Here is a 22,226-nt window from a genome sequence, read left to right on the forward strand (position 1 = left end):
ACCTTGACCACGTGAGAAACAGAAGTACCTTCACAGAATTTGCTCAAGACAAAAATTGAGAACAAAGAACATTTATTATACAACAATGCAAACTGGGGCTCACCCAACTTTTATACAGTTTATTTCAGTATAGAAGTACCCTCCCCCTTACATTCTTCTGCCTCCTGGATGAGTTTGGCATTAGGCAATCCTGTCTGCCTACGTGCAGTTTCGAATTTGGAGGACCAGGGGGTATCCTGTCGGTGTCCCATCATGTCATTGTCCTTATTCATAAACCTGCCTTTGTCCTTATTCACACTTTCCCAACCCTCAGGGCTTACTAAAGTCTGCAGAACTATTCATACTGGCTTTATTCTTCTTTCTTTGGCTTGGCTTCGCGGACGAAGATTTATGGAGGGGTAATGTCCACGTCAGCTGCAGGCTCGTTTGTGGCTGACAAGTCCGATGCGGGACAGGCAGACACGGTTGCAGCGGTTGCAAGGGAAAATTGGTGGGTTGGGGTTGGGTGTTAGGTTTTTCCTCCTTTGTCTTTTGTCAGTGAGGTGGGCTCTGCGGTCTTCTTCAAAGGAGGTTGCTGCCCGCCAAACTGTGAGGTGCCAAGATGCATGGTTTGAGGCGATATCAGCCCACTGGCGGTGGTCAATGTGGCGGGCACCAAGAGCTTTCTTTAGCCAGTCCTTGAACCTCTTCTTTGGTGCACCTCTGCCTCGGTGGCCAGTGGAGAGCTCGCCGTATAACACGATCTTGGGAAGGCGATGGTCCTCCATTCTGGAGACGTGACCTACCCAGCGCAGTTTGATCTTCAGCAGCGTGGATTCGATGCTGTCGGCCTCTGCCATCTTGAGTACTTCGATGTTGGAGATGAAGTCGCTCCAATGAATGTTGAGGATGGAACGGATACAACGCTGGTGGAAGCGTTCTAGGAGCCATAGGTGATGCCGGTAAAGGACCCATGATTCGGTGCCGAACAGGAGTGTGGGTATGACAACAGCTCTGTATACGTTAATCTTTGTGAGGTTTTTCAGTTGGTTGTTTTTCCAGACTCTTTTGTGTAGTCTTCCAAAGACGCTATTTGCCTTGGCGAGTCTGTTGTCTATCTAGTTGTCATTATTCATTACACATATATCCATACTAGCTTTCTTCATCTCTCATATTTTCATATTAGTTTTACTCATCTCTCACGGCGGAAAGTAATAAAATAATGTTTTTTTTAAATTAACTCATAAGTTTTGAACAAACCAAAGCAGAAGTGAAAGTTTAGACCTTATCCGATAGAGCTGATGAAATTAGGAGCAAATTTATTAAACCATTCTAGTTCCGATGTATTTTCACAGAAACTGTAACAGATTTGAAAATTCACGTAACATTAGGGAACATTATTAAGAAGATTTCATTTCGTGAATGCATGGGATATTTAATGAGGTTGATTCAAGATCTCAATCCCTTTGTCTTCTGCCGGACCCATTAAGTTCTTCCAGGGATTTGTTTTTCGCTTCTAACGTGCGCGTCCTTAAATAAAAAGCGGAACTTTTCTTTTGGTCAGAATTTTAACGTGAAAAGTATAGAATTTGAAATGGTTGAGTGGCTTTTGTTGAGAACGAGCGCCTAGTCCAACTTTCGAGTCCTCTCTTTCAATGTGAAACCGTTGACGTTCATTGCAAAAGCGAATCTATACATGACGAGGTCGCACTGGGTCGGGGAGGGAACTTACCTTTCAATGCTCTCTCCTCGTGCTTGTGAGATCAGCGTTTGGGGGAGTTCCTCCCATTCGGAACTCTATCGAAATTTGACTGGCGGAAGATTGCGTCCCTCCCCCGTTTATACCTGCCCCCGACAAGGTTGGCCCAGTAGTTCAGTGAGGTTGAAGAAGCCGAATGCCTTCTCTATAGATGTCTAAATACCAATGGAACTTCAGATCGCAACTCTGCTGGTGTTGGCGACCACTCGCTCCGGTAGGTCGGTTCTGTTCCATAAACAGCGAATGTGGAGGGGGGGGGGGGGGGGGGTTAATGAATGGCCAAAACAATATTCTGTATGAATATCAGGATTGACCTGTGCTCGTGGAAGAACTCGTCCCCCTCAATGTACTGTCTCACATGAATTAAAATTGGGAAAACGGTAACACTGTTGCTGAACTTTATGGTTTAGAACTTTTAAGTTGTGGATCAAATGAAGCAAGTTTGAACGAGAGAATCTGAATGAGGGGCAGTGATCCTGATAATTAGGATTAATTACTATGGGGCTGAAGTTAAAGGCAAGGCGCTACTCACAAAGTCCCTTTCAGAGAAATGGATAGTTCCTGAACTACACACGCCCTGGGATCGGAGCCTGGGGCTTGGGGGGGGGGGGTTTTCCGTTACCGCCGGAATTCCCCCGTCCTCCTTCATAGTTTCTCTTCATGTCCACCCCAGAAAGACTGCGTGAACAATAGTTTACGATCTCGCCTCACGCACAGTGAATGAGGGTACAGGCACCTCAGAGATCAGATTTATTGCCAGAGTCCATACATGACATCACATACAACCCTGAGAGTCCTTTTTTTTCTACGGGTGCGGCAGAGTGACTCCTAATTGGTAGAGTAAAAATAAACTGTATTCCCCATAAAACATGTAAACAAAGAACTGTGCAATACAGAGAGACCAAAAAGAAAATCAATAAAGTGCACAAGTGAAGAGTCCTTAAATGAGTCTCGAATTGAGTTTGTTGTTGAGAAATCTGATGGTGGAGGGGTAGCACCTCTTCTTTTCTGATGGCAGCAGCAAGGTGTGCTGAGAGGTGTGGGTCTTTGTTGATTGGTGCTGCTCTCCAGGCTATGTTCCCTGTAGATGTACTCAGTAGTGGGGAAGGTTTTGCCTGCGATGTGGTAGGCTGTGTCCACTACCTTTTGGAGGGCTTTGTGCTCAGGGGTATTGGTGTTCCCATGATGCAGCCAGTCACATCTGTAGAAATGTTCCAGGGTTTCTGGGGTGACAAACTCCTGAGAAAGTAGAGGTGCTGACATGCTTTCTTCACGATGCCATTGGTGTGTTGTGTCCAGGAAAGATCGTCTGAGATAGTGACTAACAAGAACCTAAATTTGCTCACCCTCTCCACCTTTGATTTTTCCCCCAGTGATCACTACCTCTGGCTTTCCTGATTTTGGTGATGTTGGGTGCAAGGTTGTTGTTACGCCAAGTTTTCAATCTCCATCCTGTGTGCTGACTCATCCCCTTCCATTATACAACCCACCTCCAATGGAGTTCCACACCAATGATGAGCCAGGTGTAAATTTCAGTTGAACTTTGCATTCAGACCCCTGGAGTAGAGCATGGATTTGAACACCTGTGTTTGCTGAAGGAAGGATATTATTTTAAATTATAGAAATAACAATTCAACTGAATTTTCAAGAAGGTGGGGAAACTCTTGGAGCTATTGTTTTAATATTGGAAACTCAGATCTAAATTAAGACCCTGCACATTTTGTTATAAGAGGGACACAATAAAATAATAAGTCATCAGCACAGGGGCTCAAGTAGTCATAGTTCTGTGACTGGATATCATCCTTCAAATTGGGAATTGTGCTTTAACAACTCACAAGCAGGACTTCGTTGAGCACCTTGGCTCTGCCTGCCTCAATAGCGTGAATCTCCCAGTGGCCACCCATTTCAAATTGCCATCCTATTCCTTTACTGACATGTCTGTCCATGGTCCCACGTGCTGCCAAACTGAGACCATCTGCAAATTGGAGGAACAACACCTCATCTTCCATCTGGGTACTCTCCTACTGGATGGCATTAATATCAACTTCTCCAATTTCCATTAAACCCACCCCATCCCCCTATTTCCTTTCCTCTATTTCTGACTCTTGCTCTCTCTCTCTCTTCCCAAAAATCAATTCTCAGCTTTCCTCTTATCATATCCAATTAGCACCTTTTGTCTGTTGATTTAGAATCCTCGCCCTTTCAGTTTTTAATTCAGATGCCTGCCTGGTTTTTGCTTAGACCTTGAAAAAGGGGGTCAGGCCCGAAGCGTCGGTAATATATCTTAATCTCCTATGGACGCTGCGAGACCGGCTGAGTTCCTCCAGCATTTCTGTGTGTTTTTAGGTATTGTTGAATTGTACAGTTTAAATTATTGTTGAATTGTACAGTTAACCATGTGGAGTCGAACATTATGTCTTCTGGTGTGTGTGACCTAATTGTGCATTGACAATTTTCTCAGCATAATGGTCTTGGTATTTGGTTTTAATGAGGCTGAATTCACTTAGTATAAATGATAGGAGGAATTACAAAGAAGACTTGTGTCATGATTCCATGCATTACCAACACCTCTATACATTTGTTAATAGTCCCTCATGGTTGTTTGCATATTTTTACTGTGGATCCTCATAATCCCATCATTTCCTGAGTATGTTCTCTAATTTTCAATCACCCCTAAACACAGTTGATACCAACTCGCAGAGTGAATTGCATTGATTGCTGTACCCTGGTATTATGTTTTTATTTATTTAACAGGAGCTGAAACCATCCTGTGGCCCCCTGAAAATCCTCATTTCATTTCTGTGAATACTGAAAACATCTTCCATTGGAGTCCAGCCCGGAATAATTCACAACATGTTCGATATGATGTGCAGTACTGCAGGTAAAAGACCTATTCTGTCTGGGCACTTTCTAACCAGATGGCATTCAGATTAACAACTTCAATTTCTGCTAAACTCTTCTCCTGAGTTTCTCTCTTTATCCCTCCTTTCCACCAGCTCCTCATGCCCTTTCCTATTAGAGAGTCATCCTCTCCCTTACCATTTTCTTCTCAGGTTTTTTTTCTTTCTTCTACCCTTCCACCTATATCCATCTATCACCTTTTACCTGTTAGCCTGTTTTCCTCCCCCTGTCCCTTCCTCCCTCATCTCCTCTTCCCCCCCCCCCCCCCCACCCACCCCAACCTTTGAATTCAGTGTTTTAGCTTATACCTTGATGAAGGGCCCAGGCCTGCAATACTGGCTATCTTTTACTTCCTATGGATGCTGTGTGGCTGGCTGAGTTTCTCCAGCACATTTGTGTATTACCCTTGACCCCAGCGTCTGCAGACATTCTTGTTTAAAGTTAAGTTATCATTGCCAAGTGATGAATACTGAAGCAAGTTGAAGATATCTTCAGTGAATCTTGGCCATGACGAGTGTTGGGGCTTTGTGGGTGGGGTTGATACCTGCATCAAAAGGAGCATGAGTCTAAATCCCATGCTGGAGACTTTATGACAAAAAAAAGTTTGGAATTTGCAGTGCCATTTTGATGGATTACTCAACCATCAGAGATATCATTATTTTAAATGGAACATTAACTTGTTTGCTTCCAGGAAGTTTAAAGCAGTATTTGAAGGACAAGATACATTTCCTTACATTTTTCAATCAGTGCACAATAATACAGCTAAAGTTATTGATGAAAAGCATTATCTGGTTATCTTAAAGCAGTTTATAGGACCTTGTTAATTGCAACTTTGATGCTGTGTTTCTGATATTTACACTAGTGAATATTGGACAGGAGCAGATGTTTATAGATGTTAAATGGCAAACATGATAGAAGAAAGGTATATGGTTCATCATGCCTGTAAAAGCAGGTTAGTCGAGCTCCCATGTTAATCATATATTTCCTACTTTTCATTGTTTGCTCTTTTTAAGTATTGAGTCAATATAATTTAGAAATTATCAATCTATTTTCCAACACTCTTCAACACTGGCTACAGTAATTTGTCTTTTTTTTCCTTTTGCCACCTTGGCCAATCAACTTAAATCAATATCTTCAGGTTATAATTTTACTGGGAACAGTTTTTCCTGATATATGGTGTCAAAGCCATTTATGCTTTCATTCTCTTAGGAAAACAATCTCAACCGCTCCTCACAGAGATACAATTGTCCGCTCATCATCTTCCAGGTTTGAGTGAAGAATTCAGAACTGAATAATGCTTAAAATAAAGCCTGTGTAGTTTAACATGCTACAACTTTTATATGTTTCCCATATTAATAAAGGGATATAATTCATGCACTTTTAAAGCACCATCTGAACAACATCCAACATCTTCAGTTCTCTTCTTGCATTGAAACATGATCATTTGTTGCTTCATAATTTCTTATCACAATGTAATACTACTCATTTTTCTGCATTAAATTTATTCTTCCATGGTTCATTAACCAGTTTGGTCAATATCAATGACTATCTTCCTCTCCAGTGATAACATTTGAGTTGTGTATCATCAACAAACTCTACAATAATGCGAGGATCAGTTCACTACTACTGGGGAAAATGGGGGTTGTAAGGTCACAGATGCGACAATCTACATTAAACTCAAGCGTAGATTTACTCAATGAAAGAATCTGAACAGATTTGTGTAAGGGTTTGCATGATGATTCACCAGTATAATGAGATTTCAGCCTTACACATAACAGTATTTTTCTTCCACGGATGTTGTGTTCTGTATTGGTGATGTTGCAATGTTAGGAATGTCCTGTGTGTCAAATTCTGGAAATGTTTAAAAACTGCCCATGGTAATGACGATTTCTTGTATGTTGAAATATTGATCTCAGTGAAGTGTTTTAAAATGAGGGTAAACTGAGATGTCAAGAATAATTTCAACACAGCTTTCAAACTAGAACACCACATACCAGCCTCATAAATACAACAGGAAACCAAGAGGGAATCACTACGAAGACCAACATTCCTAATTGCCCTTAAGAAGGTGGTGGCAAGCCTTCATAAACCTTGAGATGTGTTGGAACTGTAAGGCCACAAATAGCCTTGAAATACATTTAATTTGTACGCAGCACATAGATCTGAAAGGTATCCAGTCATGTGTTACAAGAGCCCGTATTGAGAAGTGACCCTGCATGACCTTAGCAATAATTCTAATGTTAATGTTTCAGGTCTTGTCACTGATAGATGCAGGTGACTGTACAATCTTTTGAGAAAAGTATTCTTGTGCAGGTTTCATCATAGAGAGTGCATGAGGCTGAAAATTTTGCTTGCCATTGATATAGTTGTGAGTCACCAGTTTGTATACAAGTAAAGACGTCATGTTTCTCAAAAAAAAACACAAAGAATGAGAACGAGGAAACAAATGGTAAAACTAAACAAAAATGGAAACAAGATCTAAACATAAAGATAAAGAATGAAACATGGGAGAAGCTATGTTCCGGAACTATGAGAAATACAATAAACACGAGGTTACGTATGATACAATATAACTGGATACACAGGCTATACATCACACCTCAAAAGTTAAATAAATGGGACCCAACAGTATCAGACAGATGTTTTCACTGTAAAAAGGAAATGGGAACAACAATTCATGCAATTTGGACATGTGAGAAAGTGAAAAAATTTTGGGAAGATCTAAACCAGATATTAAATAAAATCACAAAAAGCAATATACCAAAAAACCCAGAGATCTTCCTCCTAAGTAATATAAGAAACAAAGAATTTGGACTCGATTTGGATGGAGCACAAAAAAGATTTGTTAGGATAGCCCTAGCTGTAGCAAAAAAATGTATTATGTCAACCTGGAAATTAGAAGATAACTTGAGAATACAACAATGGTATAAAGAAATGAATAAATGTATTCCATTAGAAAAAATAACATAATTTAAGAAATAATATTACAATATTCAAACAAATATGGGAGCCATACATGAAACACAATAGAGAAATTCTACTGGGGACTTACACCACCTAAAATGACAGAAGGAGAAGATAATGAAAAGAACTGACTCAGTAAAATTTCTTGTTTATTTTTATTAAGTGACAACATTGTTTAATGGGTTTAATGTATCTTATAGATTGAACTTTAAATAAATGGGAAAGGGAGTGAGGGAGGGAGGGAGGGAGGGAAGGGAGGGGGAAAAAGGGGAGAAAATGACACTGTATATACAGGAAAAGTACACATGGGGTAGTTCTTTTTGCAGGGTGCTAAGTTAGTAATAGTGTGAAAATGCTGATCAGTTTCTGTATTGACCCGCAGGTATGGATATGATGAAGAATGCATCCCTGTACCACACTGTAGAGGAATTTCTCACCATTACTGCGACCTCACTGAGGAAACATGGCAATTCAGCATCAGCTATAAGGCAGGGGTCAGAAGTGTGATTGCCAACACAACCTCTAAATGGGAAAGAACCAATCGATTTAAACCTTTGCATTCCAGTAAGTGACCTCTCATACAACAATGAATGTCATACTACCCTTCTCTGATGCCCATCTCAATTTGTTTTTATTTCTAATTTTAATTTAGAGATATAGCATAGTAATTGGCCCTTCTGGTCCACAAGCCCGTGCCTCACAAATACACCTAATAAACCTACCACCATGTACGTCTTTGGAACGTAGAGGAAACTAGAGCACCTGGAAAAAACCCATGCAGATATGAGGAGAATATACAAATTCCTTACCAACAATGGCAGACTCTAACCCTTAATAGCATTATGCTAGCCACCTCAAATTTTCGGCTAAAGCTGAATGCTTTTGAAATTTGAATGAAAAATTTGGAGACTCCATACTATCTTTAAGCTGCTTGGTTATTAATTATAACTACTTTTTATAAAGGGATTTTAAGGAATTGAAATTATTCACTGCTGAGGTGATTATACATCATTCAAATTACAAATACTAGGCTGCTCTCTCTCTCTCTTTCAAGGTGATTGGTCTGAGATGACAAGCTATGGATGAATTCTATCCTAACTAACAGAACCCCCGACACTGTCACTATGATGCAGGTTATTCCTGGGAAAGTTTGGTGAAAATGTCACCACGACAGATTTGGGCTAGATGAGAACCAATAGGCAGCAAAACCTACCTACTTTATTACAACTCACTGACATGGCAACTGAAACACTACTCACTGACATACAGTTTTACAAACTTACATTTTCTGACCTTCAGACCAGCAACTGAAACAGATTCTTGCTGTTAGACACACTTGTCTAACTGGCTTATATGGACACATTTACTCATTAATGCACATCTATTATGGTTGCACACCCGTTCTTTGTCACATTAGTTCTCACAGATTGATACATCTCTGTTTGTTTGATGTCAAAATCTAACAGTGGATTTCATTTCCTCTCAGCCTCTCTGGGTTTGCCATCCTTTGAAACCAAAGTGGACGACAACATGTTTTCAGTCAAAGTCTTCCCGCCCACCTTGCACACAGCAAAAAGAAATCGGTCAATGGCAGAACTGTACCCATACTCACTGATATACATCATTTATATCCATGCAAATGACACCGGCAGGGTAAGAACTTGTGGATTTCTGCCAGATGAAATTCTTGATGGTGTTGGTCATTTTTTACCAAATAGATCTGGTAATTGCTGGTTGCATAGTTGGACATTACTGACTCATCCCCACCCCCTTGACACCTTCCACCTACACCTTCCTGTTCCTTCCTGGGAAAGCACCACCACCGCCCCGCCCCCCCCCCCAACCCCAGTTGCTAATTATTTTTTAAATGTGAGTCATCCCAGATGTGTTGGACTTGGTAGGTTAGTCATTTAACATCCTAACCTACATTCTACCAAAGTTTCCCATTTGTTTTCAAGATGGAGGTACTGAACAACATTCAAAAGGCTCATGGTTGAATTTTTAATTTCCTACTTGAGAACCATGGAGGCCTCTTGTATGACCAGCCAGCTGAGCATGGTTAATCCACTCTGGTTTGAACAAACCAGTAAATTGGATGTATACAGGGATTTAACATCACAAAACACTCCATATCATTACATATTAAATATTATTAGGTAATGAATGTTTGGCCTCAAGCTTCCTGAGACAAAAGGACCAATGACCTTAAGATGGAAGTTATATGGAACAACTTAGAGCAGGAAAGAGATAGAGGCAGAAGCCGTTTATGAGCGCTTTGTTTTCAGACTGTTGAAGAAATGCCTGCTAATGTGAAATATTGTAAATCAGGGAGAAAGGTAGAGTTATTGGAGAGTTAAGGGTCTGATTAACATTGTGGAGCTAGGGATAGAACAAAGACATGAAAAGATTTGAACACCAAAACCAGAACTTTAACCAGATGAAAGATCACTCTTGTGGCCTCATTTTACCCCTATATCTTTCAAGTGAATTCTGAACATGACATATTGCACTTCAACATAGATGTGATTTCTTGATGGGGTTGTGCAATCAATTATCTTCTTTTTCCCTCCCACACCATGATTGAGTATGTAATATTGGGCCAGGGTACAGATTCCTTGTTATCTATTGCCTGTGTAACTGCATAACTGCCCAAGATGGACAAACAGCTGTCTTGGGCTTGATCTACCGAGCAATTTGACTAACTTTGGACGAATGACCACATGTTGAGATGGCAGCAATAGTTAAGGCTAATCTAATTTGTCTTTTGCCATTTCAGTTCTTGCATGATGCAGTGAAAGTGGTGAATAAATCACAAAAGCAGTCACCATCATTTAATCTACGACAGTGGTTCTCAACCAATTTTTTTTCACACCCTGACTAACTTAAACATTAATTTGCCTACTACATACTACTATAACAATTCTACGGATTGCTAGTAGAGTGCAGTTGGGGGCTGTCAAGCTCAAGCTCTTCTCAGACCCTGACAGGATTTTTGTTTGTTTTGGTGGGAAAATAATTTTGGGATTTTTTTTGTCATAAAACTTGTAACTTTGTTTTACATTACTTTTTTATTATTTCAATAATATTTCTGTCTGTCACGTGATTGTGAACCATCTATACCAAACCTATGGATCACCAGGGTTCCGCAGACCATAAATTAAGTAATATTGGTCTTTCACAATCCCGCAACATGGTACCAGCAATGAGTAGCTTGCAAGCTATTTATGCGTGGATAGTGTGTAATTAGAACTATTTTGGAACATTGTGTAAATATGAATATCATGTTAGCTTTTCTAATGGATCTCCTGCTTGTGTTTCAACAGTCTGAGGAGATTCAGAGTCGAGGAGAATTGAACAGAACCAATGTGCGACCAGGAAATATCTATTGCATCAAAGTCAGAGCTCATTTGAATGGAGATGGAAGAAAAAGCAATATTACAGAAGAAAAATGCATTGAAATCCCAGCCCCTAGTCTAGGTAATGATTATGTCATTGGCATCTTGTAGCATCTGTTATTAGTTTAGTCTGAAAAGATTAATCTGGGCTAACAGATAAACCAAATATGATCAGAATCCAGGATAATGAGAAAGATTTTACCTCCCATTCTGCTATGCAGTTCTGAGTTGAAAAATTAGTAATTGATCCAATTCCTATCAGAAACTACCTGATCTTTTCCCACTTTGAAACTTTATTTTCATTAACCTGCTAACTCTCTTTCTGACTCTCCTTGCTGGAAAACAATGAGATTTTGTTTGGTAGCTTATCACAGTGGAAAGGCTGGGAACAGGATGCAATATATCAGCTTTATAAACAGGACAATCAAATTCAATGATTAGAACCGTAGAACATTACAGCACAGAAAACAGGCCTTTCAGCCCTTTTAGTCTGTGCCAAACTATTATTCTGCCTAGTCCCACGAACCTGCACCCAGTCCATATCTCATCAGACCCCTCCCATCCTTGTACCTGTCCAAATTCTTCTTTGAGTCCTCATTTACCACTTCAGTTGGAAGCTTGTTCTATACTCCCACCTCTCTCTGTATGAAGAAATTCCCCCTAAACGTTTCCCTTTTTACTCTTAACCCACATCCTCTGGTTTGTATCTCACCTACCCCAAATGGAAAAAGCCTACTTGATTTTACTCTATTCTATAATTTTATATACCTCTATCAAATTTCTCCTCATTCTTCTATGCTCGAGGGAATAAAGTCCTAACCTGTTTAGTCTTTCCCTGCAATTCAGTTCCTCAAATCTTGGCAATATCTTAGTAAATCTTCTCTGCACTCTTTCAATTTTATTGATAGCTTTCCTTTAGTTGGGTGACCAAAATTGCACACATTTCTCCAAATTTGGCCTCACCAATGTCTTGTACAACTTTACCATAACATTCCAACTCTTATACTCAATTTTTGAAGGCCAATGAGCTAAAACTCTCTTTAAAGATCTCTTTACGACCCTATCTACCTGTGATGCCACTTTTAGGGAATTATGTATCTGAATTCCCAGATCTCGGTTCTACAGCCTTCCATTTTATGCCCTACCATTTAATATGCTTGTCCTTCCAAAATGCAACACCTCACAATTGTCTGCATTAAATTCCATCTGCCAACTTGCAGCCCAGTTTTCCCGTTGATCCAGATTGCATTCACTACATGTCCAATTTTTGTGTCATCTGCAAACTTGCTGATCCAATTTACCATATTATTATCTATATCACTGAGAAAGATGACAAACCATGGACCCAGCATTGAACATTGAGACAACTAGTTACAGGCCTCAAGTCAGAGTGGCAATCATTCACTATCACTCTCTCTCTGGCTTCTCCCATAAAGTTGTCAGTTCACTACCTCACCATGAATGCCAAGTGACTGAACCATAATCAATTAATGAAAGGTTCTATGTAAACATCCTTGTAACACTAGATTAATTGGAGAGAAAAATACATCAACGTGTTCATAATGCTTGCAGTCTGTGTTGTTTTAAGGGCTATTTAGAGATTGTGAGATGAAATTAATAAATAGATTTAGAATAAATAGGTGATTGTGGGGCAGGAGGCAGGAGAGGGATTCATGCATAACATTAAAGTCTGAACCAGGCCATTTTGGAGAGGAGTTAAAGAAGACCTCTTTCACACAAAGGATTCTGATTCCCTTCTCAATTTCTTTTCAACTAGTTATGCTCTGGAACTATGAAGAATATAATAAACACAAGGTTACATATGATACAGTATAATTGGTTACACAGGTTATATATATATCACACCCCAAAAAGTTTTTTAAAAAATGGGATCCAGCATTATCAGATAGATGGTTTCACTGTAAGAAGGAAATGGGAACAACAGTACATGCAATTTTGGCATGTGAGAAAGTGAAAAAGTTTTGGGAAGATCTAAATCAGGTATTAAATAAAATCACAAAAAGCAACATACCAAAAAATCCAGAGATCGTTCTTCTAAGTAATATAAGAAGTAAAGAATTACGCCTCAAACTGGATGAAGTGCAAAAAAGATTTATTATGATAGCCTTAGCTGTAGCAAAAAAATATATAATGTCAACTTGGAAATCAGAAGAGAGCATGAGAGTACAGCAATGGTACATGGAAATGAATCAATGTACTCCATTGGAAAAAATAACATATAATTTAAAAAATAAAGTCACATTATTTGAATAAATTTGGGAACCGTACATGGAACATAACAGAGAGGGCTTGCCTCGGACCTCCACCCCCTAAAATGATAAAACGATAAGAAGACAAAATGACTTGATCTAGTGTGTAAAAGTAGATGACACAATTTTCTTGTTTATTTTCATTGTGTGATTATATTGTTTAATGGTTTTATTGTATTGTACTACATGTTTAATGGGTTTGGAAGGGGGAAGGGAAGGTGGGGGGGGGAAAGGGGGAGAAAATGCCACTGTGTATATTTAAGAGGGAAATGTTTATTTTGATTGATTATGGTTCACACTGTGAAAAATTTTAAAATTTTTTTAAAATTAATCTTTTCAACTGAGTGATTGAATTTTATCCACAAAGAACAGTCAGCACACAGGTAAAGGGAGTTAAAGTTTGGATAGGCATTGATTTCATTGAATTGGAGATGAATCATGAGCTTGAATGAAGGTTTCCTTATTTTGTTATTTTTACTAATGAATAGTGTCTATTTTCAGATTTTCGGAGTTTGATAGACATCATCTTTGGTGTCATTGGTGCTGTTAGCATTCTCTCCTTCATCTGCTTTTGGCTTGGAATCTTTTGCCGGCATTATCTGAAGAAACAGAGAACAATCCCAGCTGTCCTGGTAAGTTCTGCTCTCACTCACTGACAGTTCATCCAGTAATTAAATCTGAAATAATTACAGCCAAGGAAACTGATGTGGCCTCTACCTTCCAGAGTCCCATCATGGCAGAGTCCTGTAGCCTAACTTCCAGTCCTTCTAATCCATTCCTGCCCCAGGCCATCCCATGACCTAAAACTGCCTGTCATATTGTCCCCATCCTATTTAGCTTCCCTGTGTTTGTATCAATATTACTAAACAAGAAAAAGTGCACATACACTAGCATAATTATAATAAGGAAGCTTATATTCATATCAACACACAAAATGTTGGAGGAACTCAGCATGTCAGCCAGTATACACAGAAGGCATTTTGGGCCTAAACTCTTCATCAGAAATTTCTGGTTTACCTTTCATTTGTATGGCACTGTCCACATCGCTTTCAGAATGTCCCAAAGTGCTTTTACTGGATAGTGACAATGAATCCCAAGATTAGTTCAGAATGGTAAGTCTCCAGAATAGTTATTGGTCCTTGAGGTTTTTTTTTCCTAATTTTAAGTTCCATTATTAGTGTTTGAAACCATTTGTCTCAAAATAGTGATTTAAACAGTAATGCCTTTAATGCTTTCAGCAGTTATTTAGTCCAAAGCTCAGATTTTACAGGGAAAGGTAACCATCAATATTTTATATGAATAAATGAAATATGGAAGTCTACCAATATTCCAGAAATTGAATCAAGTGCATCTTGTGGTAATATTTTATAATGGGGTATTGTTAAATAGAACAAAGTCCAGAAGTGGATTCCATAGTTTGCAGCCGAGTCCCCTTTTAGTTCCCATCCTTGAAAACCCTTACATTAAAGTTTCAAGGTTTTAATTCCTGTGTATTGTACAATTTCACTTGCTCTTAACAAAAAGCAATACAAATAGGCCACGTGTAAGACTTGTTAAAATTTTTTCTAACAGGTGGAAAATGTAATATTGACAAGGTTTCTAATTTCCACATTAAAATATTTAAAATGGATCCTCAGGACTGAAGCAGAAATCAAGTTGCAGGATCTAAAGAGGAAGGTTGGACATCATGAGCTAGCAAACCAAATGACAAGGATAACTTTTTTGTGGGAAAGTTAAAATTCAACAAACAGTATTTATATTTTATTCCATTTCTGCTGGTCTCCCCTCAGACTACAACATTGGCAAATAAAAAAATCCCCCTGTTAGATTTGCACAAATGTCACCAAAATCTACTGCAGAATATCAAAAGGAACAAACACACCTTCCACATAGAGTCATATTCGTCTGGGGATTCCAAATTATTGACAATCTTGGGAGATTTGGCTCAGATAAGTGGCCGAAAGTAGTGACCCACTCATATAGATATTCCATAACTGCAACTATTTAAAATCTTAATTTTTAAAATTCTTATTAATTTAATCCAATTATACACCAACTACCTTCACAAACCTTATTATAAAGCCCTCTGTTCACACCTGGCAAATGAATATAACCACTTATATATGTGGATGTATTCAAGGAAATAGTGTTCTTTTATAAATACCAGTACCACATTTTTAAGTTACAAAGCTAAATGAGAGATGAACCAAATTCAAACTGGGTTATTTTGATTAACATGATCATGCGTAGAAACTTATAACTTTCAAGGCATTGCGCAAACATGGGACATTTTCTACAAGATAGTGGTCATTTTCTCAACAGGCACAAAATGGAATTGAACGGCATGAATAAAAGGATTTTATACATACACTAATTCTGACCTGTACCAACATTAAATATTTCACAACATAAATAAAAGAATGAAAATACAGCAGCAAAAAAACGTGATCTTGACATTTTATAAACTACCAGTGCGTAAACCCTCCTGAGTCCGTTTCTTCCACCCTTCCCACCCAATTTTAACAGCAAAAGTAATTTAAATATATAAATCACTAGAATGTTATTTCACAGAAGAAATTAGCTTCATATCTGTCCAGTCTTTTGGATTACATCTCAACATTCCTTCTTGGTCAGTGGTTCCTCCATGTTCAGTAATATGTGAAAGTTTCTAGAAGGTTGGTCTGAAATGAGGCCATTGATGTACCTTTATGAGGAAGGTAACCCCACAGTTTTCTGAACAGTCTAACTCTCCTCAGCACTCTGCTGAGAGGTCTCTGTTCTGATCTTTTTGGGAAGTGGCTCTCCCCCTTCAGATTCCTGAGTATCTTTGGTTGTCTCCATATTCTCTTTCACTCCTGATGGCTGCACATCTGATTTCTCTGTATCAGTCAGTGATGTTTCTGGAAGAATTTGGGAATTTGGCTCTGCTGGTGATATATCATCAGAGCTAGGTTGCTCTTTGACTGGGGGACGAATTTCCTCAGTTCGAGTATCGGAGCCCTCTGCTTGGGTTACTAAGTTCTGTTCAGGTGCAGGACTTGGGTTGCTGCTATTCTCTTGTTTCATTGGAGAGGCATCAGTTATGGAACTCTGATTACTGTTCTCATCTTGAATATCCATCATGCCTGGCGAGGAACTGTTTTCTGGAGTTGTCACTACAGAACCACATTTGTCATCTTTCCCCTTTTTTTTACTTTTGTTTTTATCATCGACTTTAGGTTCTGTTACAGGTACCCATTTGTAGATTCTTAGTGATGTGTCCCCAACTGTCACCCATTTCTTCTCCCATTTCCGTACTTTTTCGATAGCTGCCATGACCCGCTTGATGTCATCCTTCGCCCTGCTCCTGGTCTCGGCCTGCACCGACCTGCCAGACATGCTGAACTGTGGAGAGCCGCAAAGCCCAAGCAGCGCCGGCACAAAGCGATCCTCTCCCCCCACCCCCACTCCTAACCCCAACCCCCACCCCCCTCCCTCCCTCTGCAATGATGGCCAATTTCATTGAACGAAGGATGACAATCTTGAATCAGGCTAATTTTAAGATGACACTATATGCCACCTGACACCATTATTACCTGAAAAGAAATGTGGGATCATAGACTATAATGGCACAGATGGCGACTGTTGGGTCCATCATATTTATATTAGGCTTCCCCTCTTGGTCATAACATTTCATCTGTATCCAGAAACATTTGAATGCAAAAATGTTTTATGCCAAATGACATTTTTCAGGCAATTGCAGGCCCATCACCCTTTGGGTCAAAAGTCTGTTCCCTGGCTATCTTTAAATTTTTCTGTAAATTAATTCAAATTCTGTCTTCTGGTATTTGGCCTCTTTACTAAGGGAAATGGCCTCAAACAAAGAGCTGTCACATCTGTTTCAGGCTGCCTGGTAGAAAAATCGGAAGAGAGATTAGATTTGCTTTGATTTGGTCAGAATTCATCAGGAGCCTTTTCAGAGTAGCTTCAGGCTGCAGGCTGCTCCCAGCAAGATGCACAGCCCAGTTTTCAGTATGGCACAGTCTTTCTCCCATGGTAGGGGAAACCTAAAATTCAAGAGCATAGTTTTGAGATGAGAGGCAATAGATTTAAAAGGGACCCGAGGGGCACCTTCTGCACACAGGAGTACAGAAAGAGCTGCCAGAGGAAGTGATAGAAGTAAAGTTCAAAAGACATTTTGATATATGGGTAGGAATGGTTTAGAGTGGCCATTTGCAACCTTTCTTTTGTCTGTGGGCCCCCTTAGGACCCTGCTCAAAGTTTATGGGCCCCCTTCCCTGTGAAGCAATCAAGTTTAGTTGGTTTCTTCCAGACTTCCCTCCTACTGACTACATAAAAAACATATGATTTCATTGTTTTCCAACCCTCACTTAAATGTGCTATGGGCCCTGTTGAGAATAGCTGGATTCGAGGAATATGGGCTGAACACAGACAAATGGGACTAGCTTTGCCAGCATGGACAAGCTGGCTGCAGGGCTCTTTCCGTGCTGTAAAACGCTATGAATTTGACTATATGACCAAACAGGAATATTCAAGTAGAACCAAGTAGAGGCTGAGGTTGCATTGGGATGTTCAGACAGGTGTGCGTGATCTGTTCCCTCACAAGGTCTGCCCATCATGGCTGAGCACCCTTCCTTTTTTCTGCCTCATCTTGTTTGTTGGATTTTGCCTTTGCATTTAAACCATTATTTCCTCTCACAGGAATCATTTGGAGAAAACAAGAAGTTTTCGAGCGTCATGGATTCTCCAAGTTTGACAGAAAATGTAGTGGTGCAGAAGGTATTTGCTGATGATGCTCACCACCGCGTCACCAAGAATCTTGAACTGGATGACGTGTGGCTGGATCAGAAAATCACAGAAACCTGTTCTGTGGATAGTGGAATTGATATTGGAAGCCACTTGTTGGACCGGATGATGTTGGTCAGTGAGCCTCTGAACCCCTACATGCAGCAAACACCGGATTCGAGCAGCCTTCAGAGCAACAACCCAGAGTGTGGACAGAACAGTTCTCAGCCTGTTAACTTCAGCTCGATACGTATCCCGGACTCAATGAGTGAACCAGATCACAACACTGCAAGCATGACCACTTCAGGTTACCAGAGGCAGATGCCAAAGACTAATGCAGCCTCAGAATGGGATGAGAGCAGCTCTCCAGCACAGCCTGTCCACAACTTGTTTCCCTGCCTCACCTCAATATCAGACCCTATTGTAACGAATGGATGTTTCAGCTTAAATGATGTTATTTTGGTTGAAAATGAACTTTAATCAAAAGATGTTCACAGCAAACATTCCCAAGGTGATTACAATGTGTTTTCGAATTCAGCTATTTATTAATTTTTTTTTTAATACACATAATTTGCTTTCTTTCTAGTAAACAACACATTTTGGTATTGCACAGTAAGTAGAAGGCAGCTCAAGTTATTCTTTGATGGAAACAGCATTTAAATTGTTATTCAATTACAATCAGAGCCTATAGGTCAGAAAGTTTAGGTCCCAATGGTTAAAGCACATAATCTAGCCTGATATTCTTTCAGAGGGGTTATTAAAGGTGCTGGTTTAGAATTGATATGTACACTGATGCCCCAACCTCCCTCTTAAAACTGAACACAGCAGATATCATTGATCAGAGAAGTCTACTCCCTTTTGTCCTGGCAGATATTTATCCTTAACAAATATCATCAAACTATTTCCTCCACCTTCTTTCTCATTTTCGCTTAGGAACTCAATGTGGACGAATTGGCTCATGTTCCCACAAACAACAGTTCTACATTTGTTGCAATGATTACATTGCAAGAACACATTTGGTTGCAAATATTTTCTGGTAAGATGAGGCTGGTCAGACCTGCTATATAAATGTCCTTTCCAAATTCAACTGATTTAAGAAAAAAAATGAATTAGAACATTTGAAGTATCTTGACAAATTAATTTTAAAATGGATAAGCTGTACACCTGTTAGGCACTTGGCGATCCTTGTACATAAAACACTGAGTGGAGAGCAGATATTAAGAGGATGTGATGCACCAAGGCCCAATGAATAACTGCCTTCATAACCTTGCAGCCAGTGTGGGGTAGTCACTGTTGTAGGAAATGCAGCAGCTAATATGTGCCCAGAAAACGCCTACCAGTAATCTATTTCTTTAATTACCATTGATCAATAAATGTTTTTCAGGATACCAGAAGTAACTCCCTTTTTTTGGCCTTTCAAAAAATGCTCTGGAATGTTTTATTTCCACATTTGAGCAAAGACGGTACCTCAGTTTTAATATTTGACAGACCATGCAGTACCTCATCTGCTGCCCTGTACTGTCAGCTTGGAGGATGATCCCTGGCTTCAAGTAGTACAGGCTACAGCCAGTCATTACTGAAGCAGTCAGTCACTACAGGGAAGTTCATTATCTTTGCACCAGCACTGTACATTTCCGCAAAGAGTTGGACGAGCAAGATTCATCGAAACCAAAACTGAGGAACTCCCGAGTGAACAGAAACTTGGAAATATCTCGTAAGAAATGAAGAATGAATGGGAAGATGTTGTTGTAACTCAGAATGGACTTTTATTTTTAAAAATGGTTGAGTCATTTGTGAGACTTCTGCTATTTCACATAATGGGTCAATCTATATTTAATCTGGATTGGGAGCAGGTACAGCTGAGTCACACCACTGTAAAAAAAAAACCAAACAAAAACAAAATACTGAGGGGTGAGATGCATTTGTCCTGGGACCTTTTTTTGACACCTGGTCCATTGGAAATGGAAGAAGGCAGTTCCTGATTTTCCTTGGAGATTCTGATGGTGATGCAGCCTTGCTCTCTTCACTCCACCCCACAATGAAGCAAGGATGCTACTCATTGGCTGGAGAAAATCCCTCTTCTCTGTTCCTCATATTTTGATACTGGAACTGCTGATCTGAGCCTCGATTCCCCGCAGTACTCATCATCCCACTCACGGTAATTGGCGGATCGAACTCCAGTTGGATTGAGTTCAGCTCTCTGTAGAAAAATCCAACAGTTAATAGAGCTCCATTTCCTTCCCTCACATGCATTCTCTCTGCCTACATCCCCCCCCCCCCCCCCCTTGCCATCTTCCTGCTGCCAAATTTCTTGGTATAATTTGGTTGTACAGAAGATAAAAAGAATTGTACTGTACAACTTCGTTCAAGGTCAATATACAAATGGAAGTGGTTGGGCCGATTTGAAGGTTTCAGCAAGTTGCTGGTTCATGATTACTATCAACAGACAGTAAGTGTCTTTATCAATATCTTGACCAACACCAGAGTGACCAAACTGCTGATTGTTAACTGTACCTCAGAATATTTCGACTGAAGTTCAGATTGGATCCTGCGAAGCAAAGAAAGAGGAACAAGGTTAACAAAGGTCTGTGCACTGAAGCAACAAGGCAGCTTGAAAGGAACGCAGAAGAACAAATTCAAAAACATATGCTCGTAAATACCAAAAATGGTGCAGGCAGGCACTTTCAGAACATTAAGAAATATCTAGATAGGCAATTGAATTACCACAGCATAGAACACAGAGCCAAATGCACCCACTCACTGCCCCTGCCTTGAGGGGGTCACAGAGGGAGATGGTTGAGCGGAGAGATGGTTTGCGGGCTGACGGCGTCATCAGCCCGCCCCTAAACAGCCGCTTATAGCGGCTATACGTTCAGGTCAGGAGGCGGGCCATTTTCCTTGCTTGAAGGGACCTTATGACTATGACATTGGCGTACAACCACATATAGTTTGTAACAATTATGCAGACAATCGTCACATACATTTGAACATACATGGAACTTCCCACTTAATCACTCTCATACAAAGAGATTTTTGATCATTTTCTTTTAATCTCCAGCCCTATTCATTCATATTCCATAGCAGAGAGAGCTTCTGAACCAATGCTCTGTCCCATAGCCACTTTCTGCTTCACCATATTCCCATTTTCCTTGGGAGCTCCCATACCCTTCTCTTATCCACACTACCTTGCATAGAGAAACCAAAAATAAATTAGAAAGAAGTGAAATTAATCAACATTAAGGCAGCATCTGTGAAGAAAGAAACAGAGTTAAAATGACAGGTCAGAAATCACTTATCCGTTGACCTAAAACATTAACTCTGATCCTTGCTCCACAGATGCATTCATGGCTTTATTAAATGGGTACCCAGTGATCATTCGGGGAACTGAGGTGGAGAGGATGAGCAAATTCAGGTTCTTGGGTGTCACTATCTCGGAGGATCTTTCCTGGACCCAACGCACTAATGGTATCATGAAGAAAGCACGTCAGGGCCTCTACTTCCTCAGGAGGTCGTGGAGGTTTTGTATGACATCAGAAACCTTAGTAAATTTCTATAGACGTGTGGTGGAAAGTATGCTGACCGGCTGCATCCCTGTCTGGTATGGGAACACCAATACCCTTGAGTGTAAAGCCTTCCAAAAGGTAATGGACACAGCCCAGAATATCACAGGCAAAACCCTCCTCACTACTGAGTACACCGACAAGGAACGCTGCTGTCGCTGAGCGCAGCAGCAATCATCAAAGACTATCACCACCCAGCACATGCTCTATTCTTGCTGCTGCCATCAGGAAAGAGGTATAGGTGCCGCAAGACTCACTCCACCAGGTTCAGGACCAGCTGGTACCCCTCCACCATCAGACTCATTTAGAGACTCATTTAAGGACTCTTAATTGTGCACTTTTGGACTCTCTGTATTGCACAATCAGTTTGTTTACATTCATTATCTGAATACAGTTCTTTCATTTCTTTACATGTTTATGCTGTGAACAGTTTACTTTTTGCACTACCAATTAGTGGTAAATCTGCCTGGCCCTCAGGATAAAGGAATCTTAGGGTTGTATGTGATGTCATGTATGTACTCTGACAATAAATCTGAAAAAAAAAAAGAAATAAATAAATGGGAAATTGAGCACAATGGAAAACCTTGACTTTTAAAAAAATGTTAGAGCCCAG

At 40.0% G+C, this 22,226-nt stretch overlaps 1 protein-coding gene and 1 pseudogene across 3 annotated transcripts; one reads left to right on the forward strand and one right to left on the reverse strand.

Moving 5' to 3' along the window:
- Window positions 1–1,747: 1,747 nt before the first annotated feature.
- Window positions 1,748–22,195, forward strand: LOC138741155 (interleukin-20 receptor subunit alpha-like). Of its 3 annotated transcripts, XM_069894793.1 has the most exons (8): window positions 1,748–1,956; window positions 4,493–4,619; window positions 7,986–8,167; window positions 9,090–9,256; window positions 10,927–11,080; window positions 13,770–13,900; window positions 17,970–18,564; window positions 21,390–22,195. In XM_069894793.1, exons 1-7 carry the CDS (start codon window positions 1,890–1,892, stop codon window positions 18,531–18,533), a joined length of 1,392 nt encoding a protein of 463 aa, XP_069750894.1. In that variant the 5' UTR covers window positions 1,748–1,889; the 3' UTR covers window positions 18,534–18,564; window positions 21,390–22,195. The 3 variants fall into 3 exon arrangements, with proteins under 3 accessions (XP_069750894.1, XP_069750893.1, XP_069750895.1); XM_069894792.1 differs by lacking the exon at window positions 21,390–22,195 and having other exon boundaries at window positions 1,749–1,956; window positions 17,970–19,441; XM_069894794.1 differs by lacking the exon at window positions 21,390–22,195 and having other exon boundaries at window positions 1,752–1,952; window positions 17,970–19,441.
- LOC138741156 (B-cell CLL/lymphoma 7 protein family member A pseudogene) lies at window positions 15,876–16,701 on the reverse strand (annotated as a pseudogene).
- Window positions 22,196–22,226: the final 31 nt, after the last annotated feature.

Source organism: Narcine bancroftii, chromosome 8, assembly GCF_036971445.1.
Source record: "Narcine bancroftii isolate sNarBan1 chromosome 8, sNarBan1.hap1, whole genome shotgun sequence".
NCBI lineage: Eukaryota > Metazoa > Chordata > Chondrichthyes > Torpediniformes > Narcinidae > Narcine > Narcine bancroftii.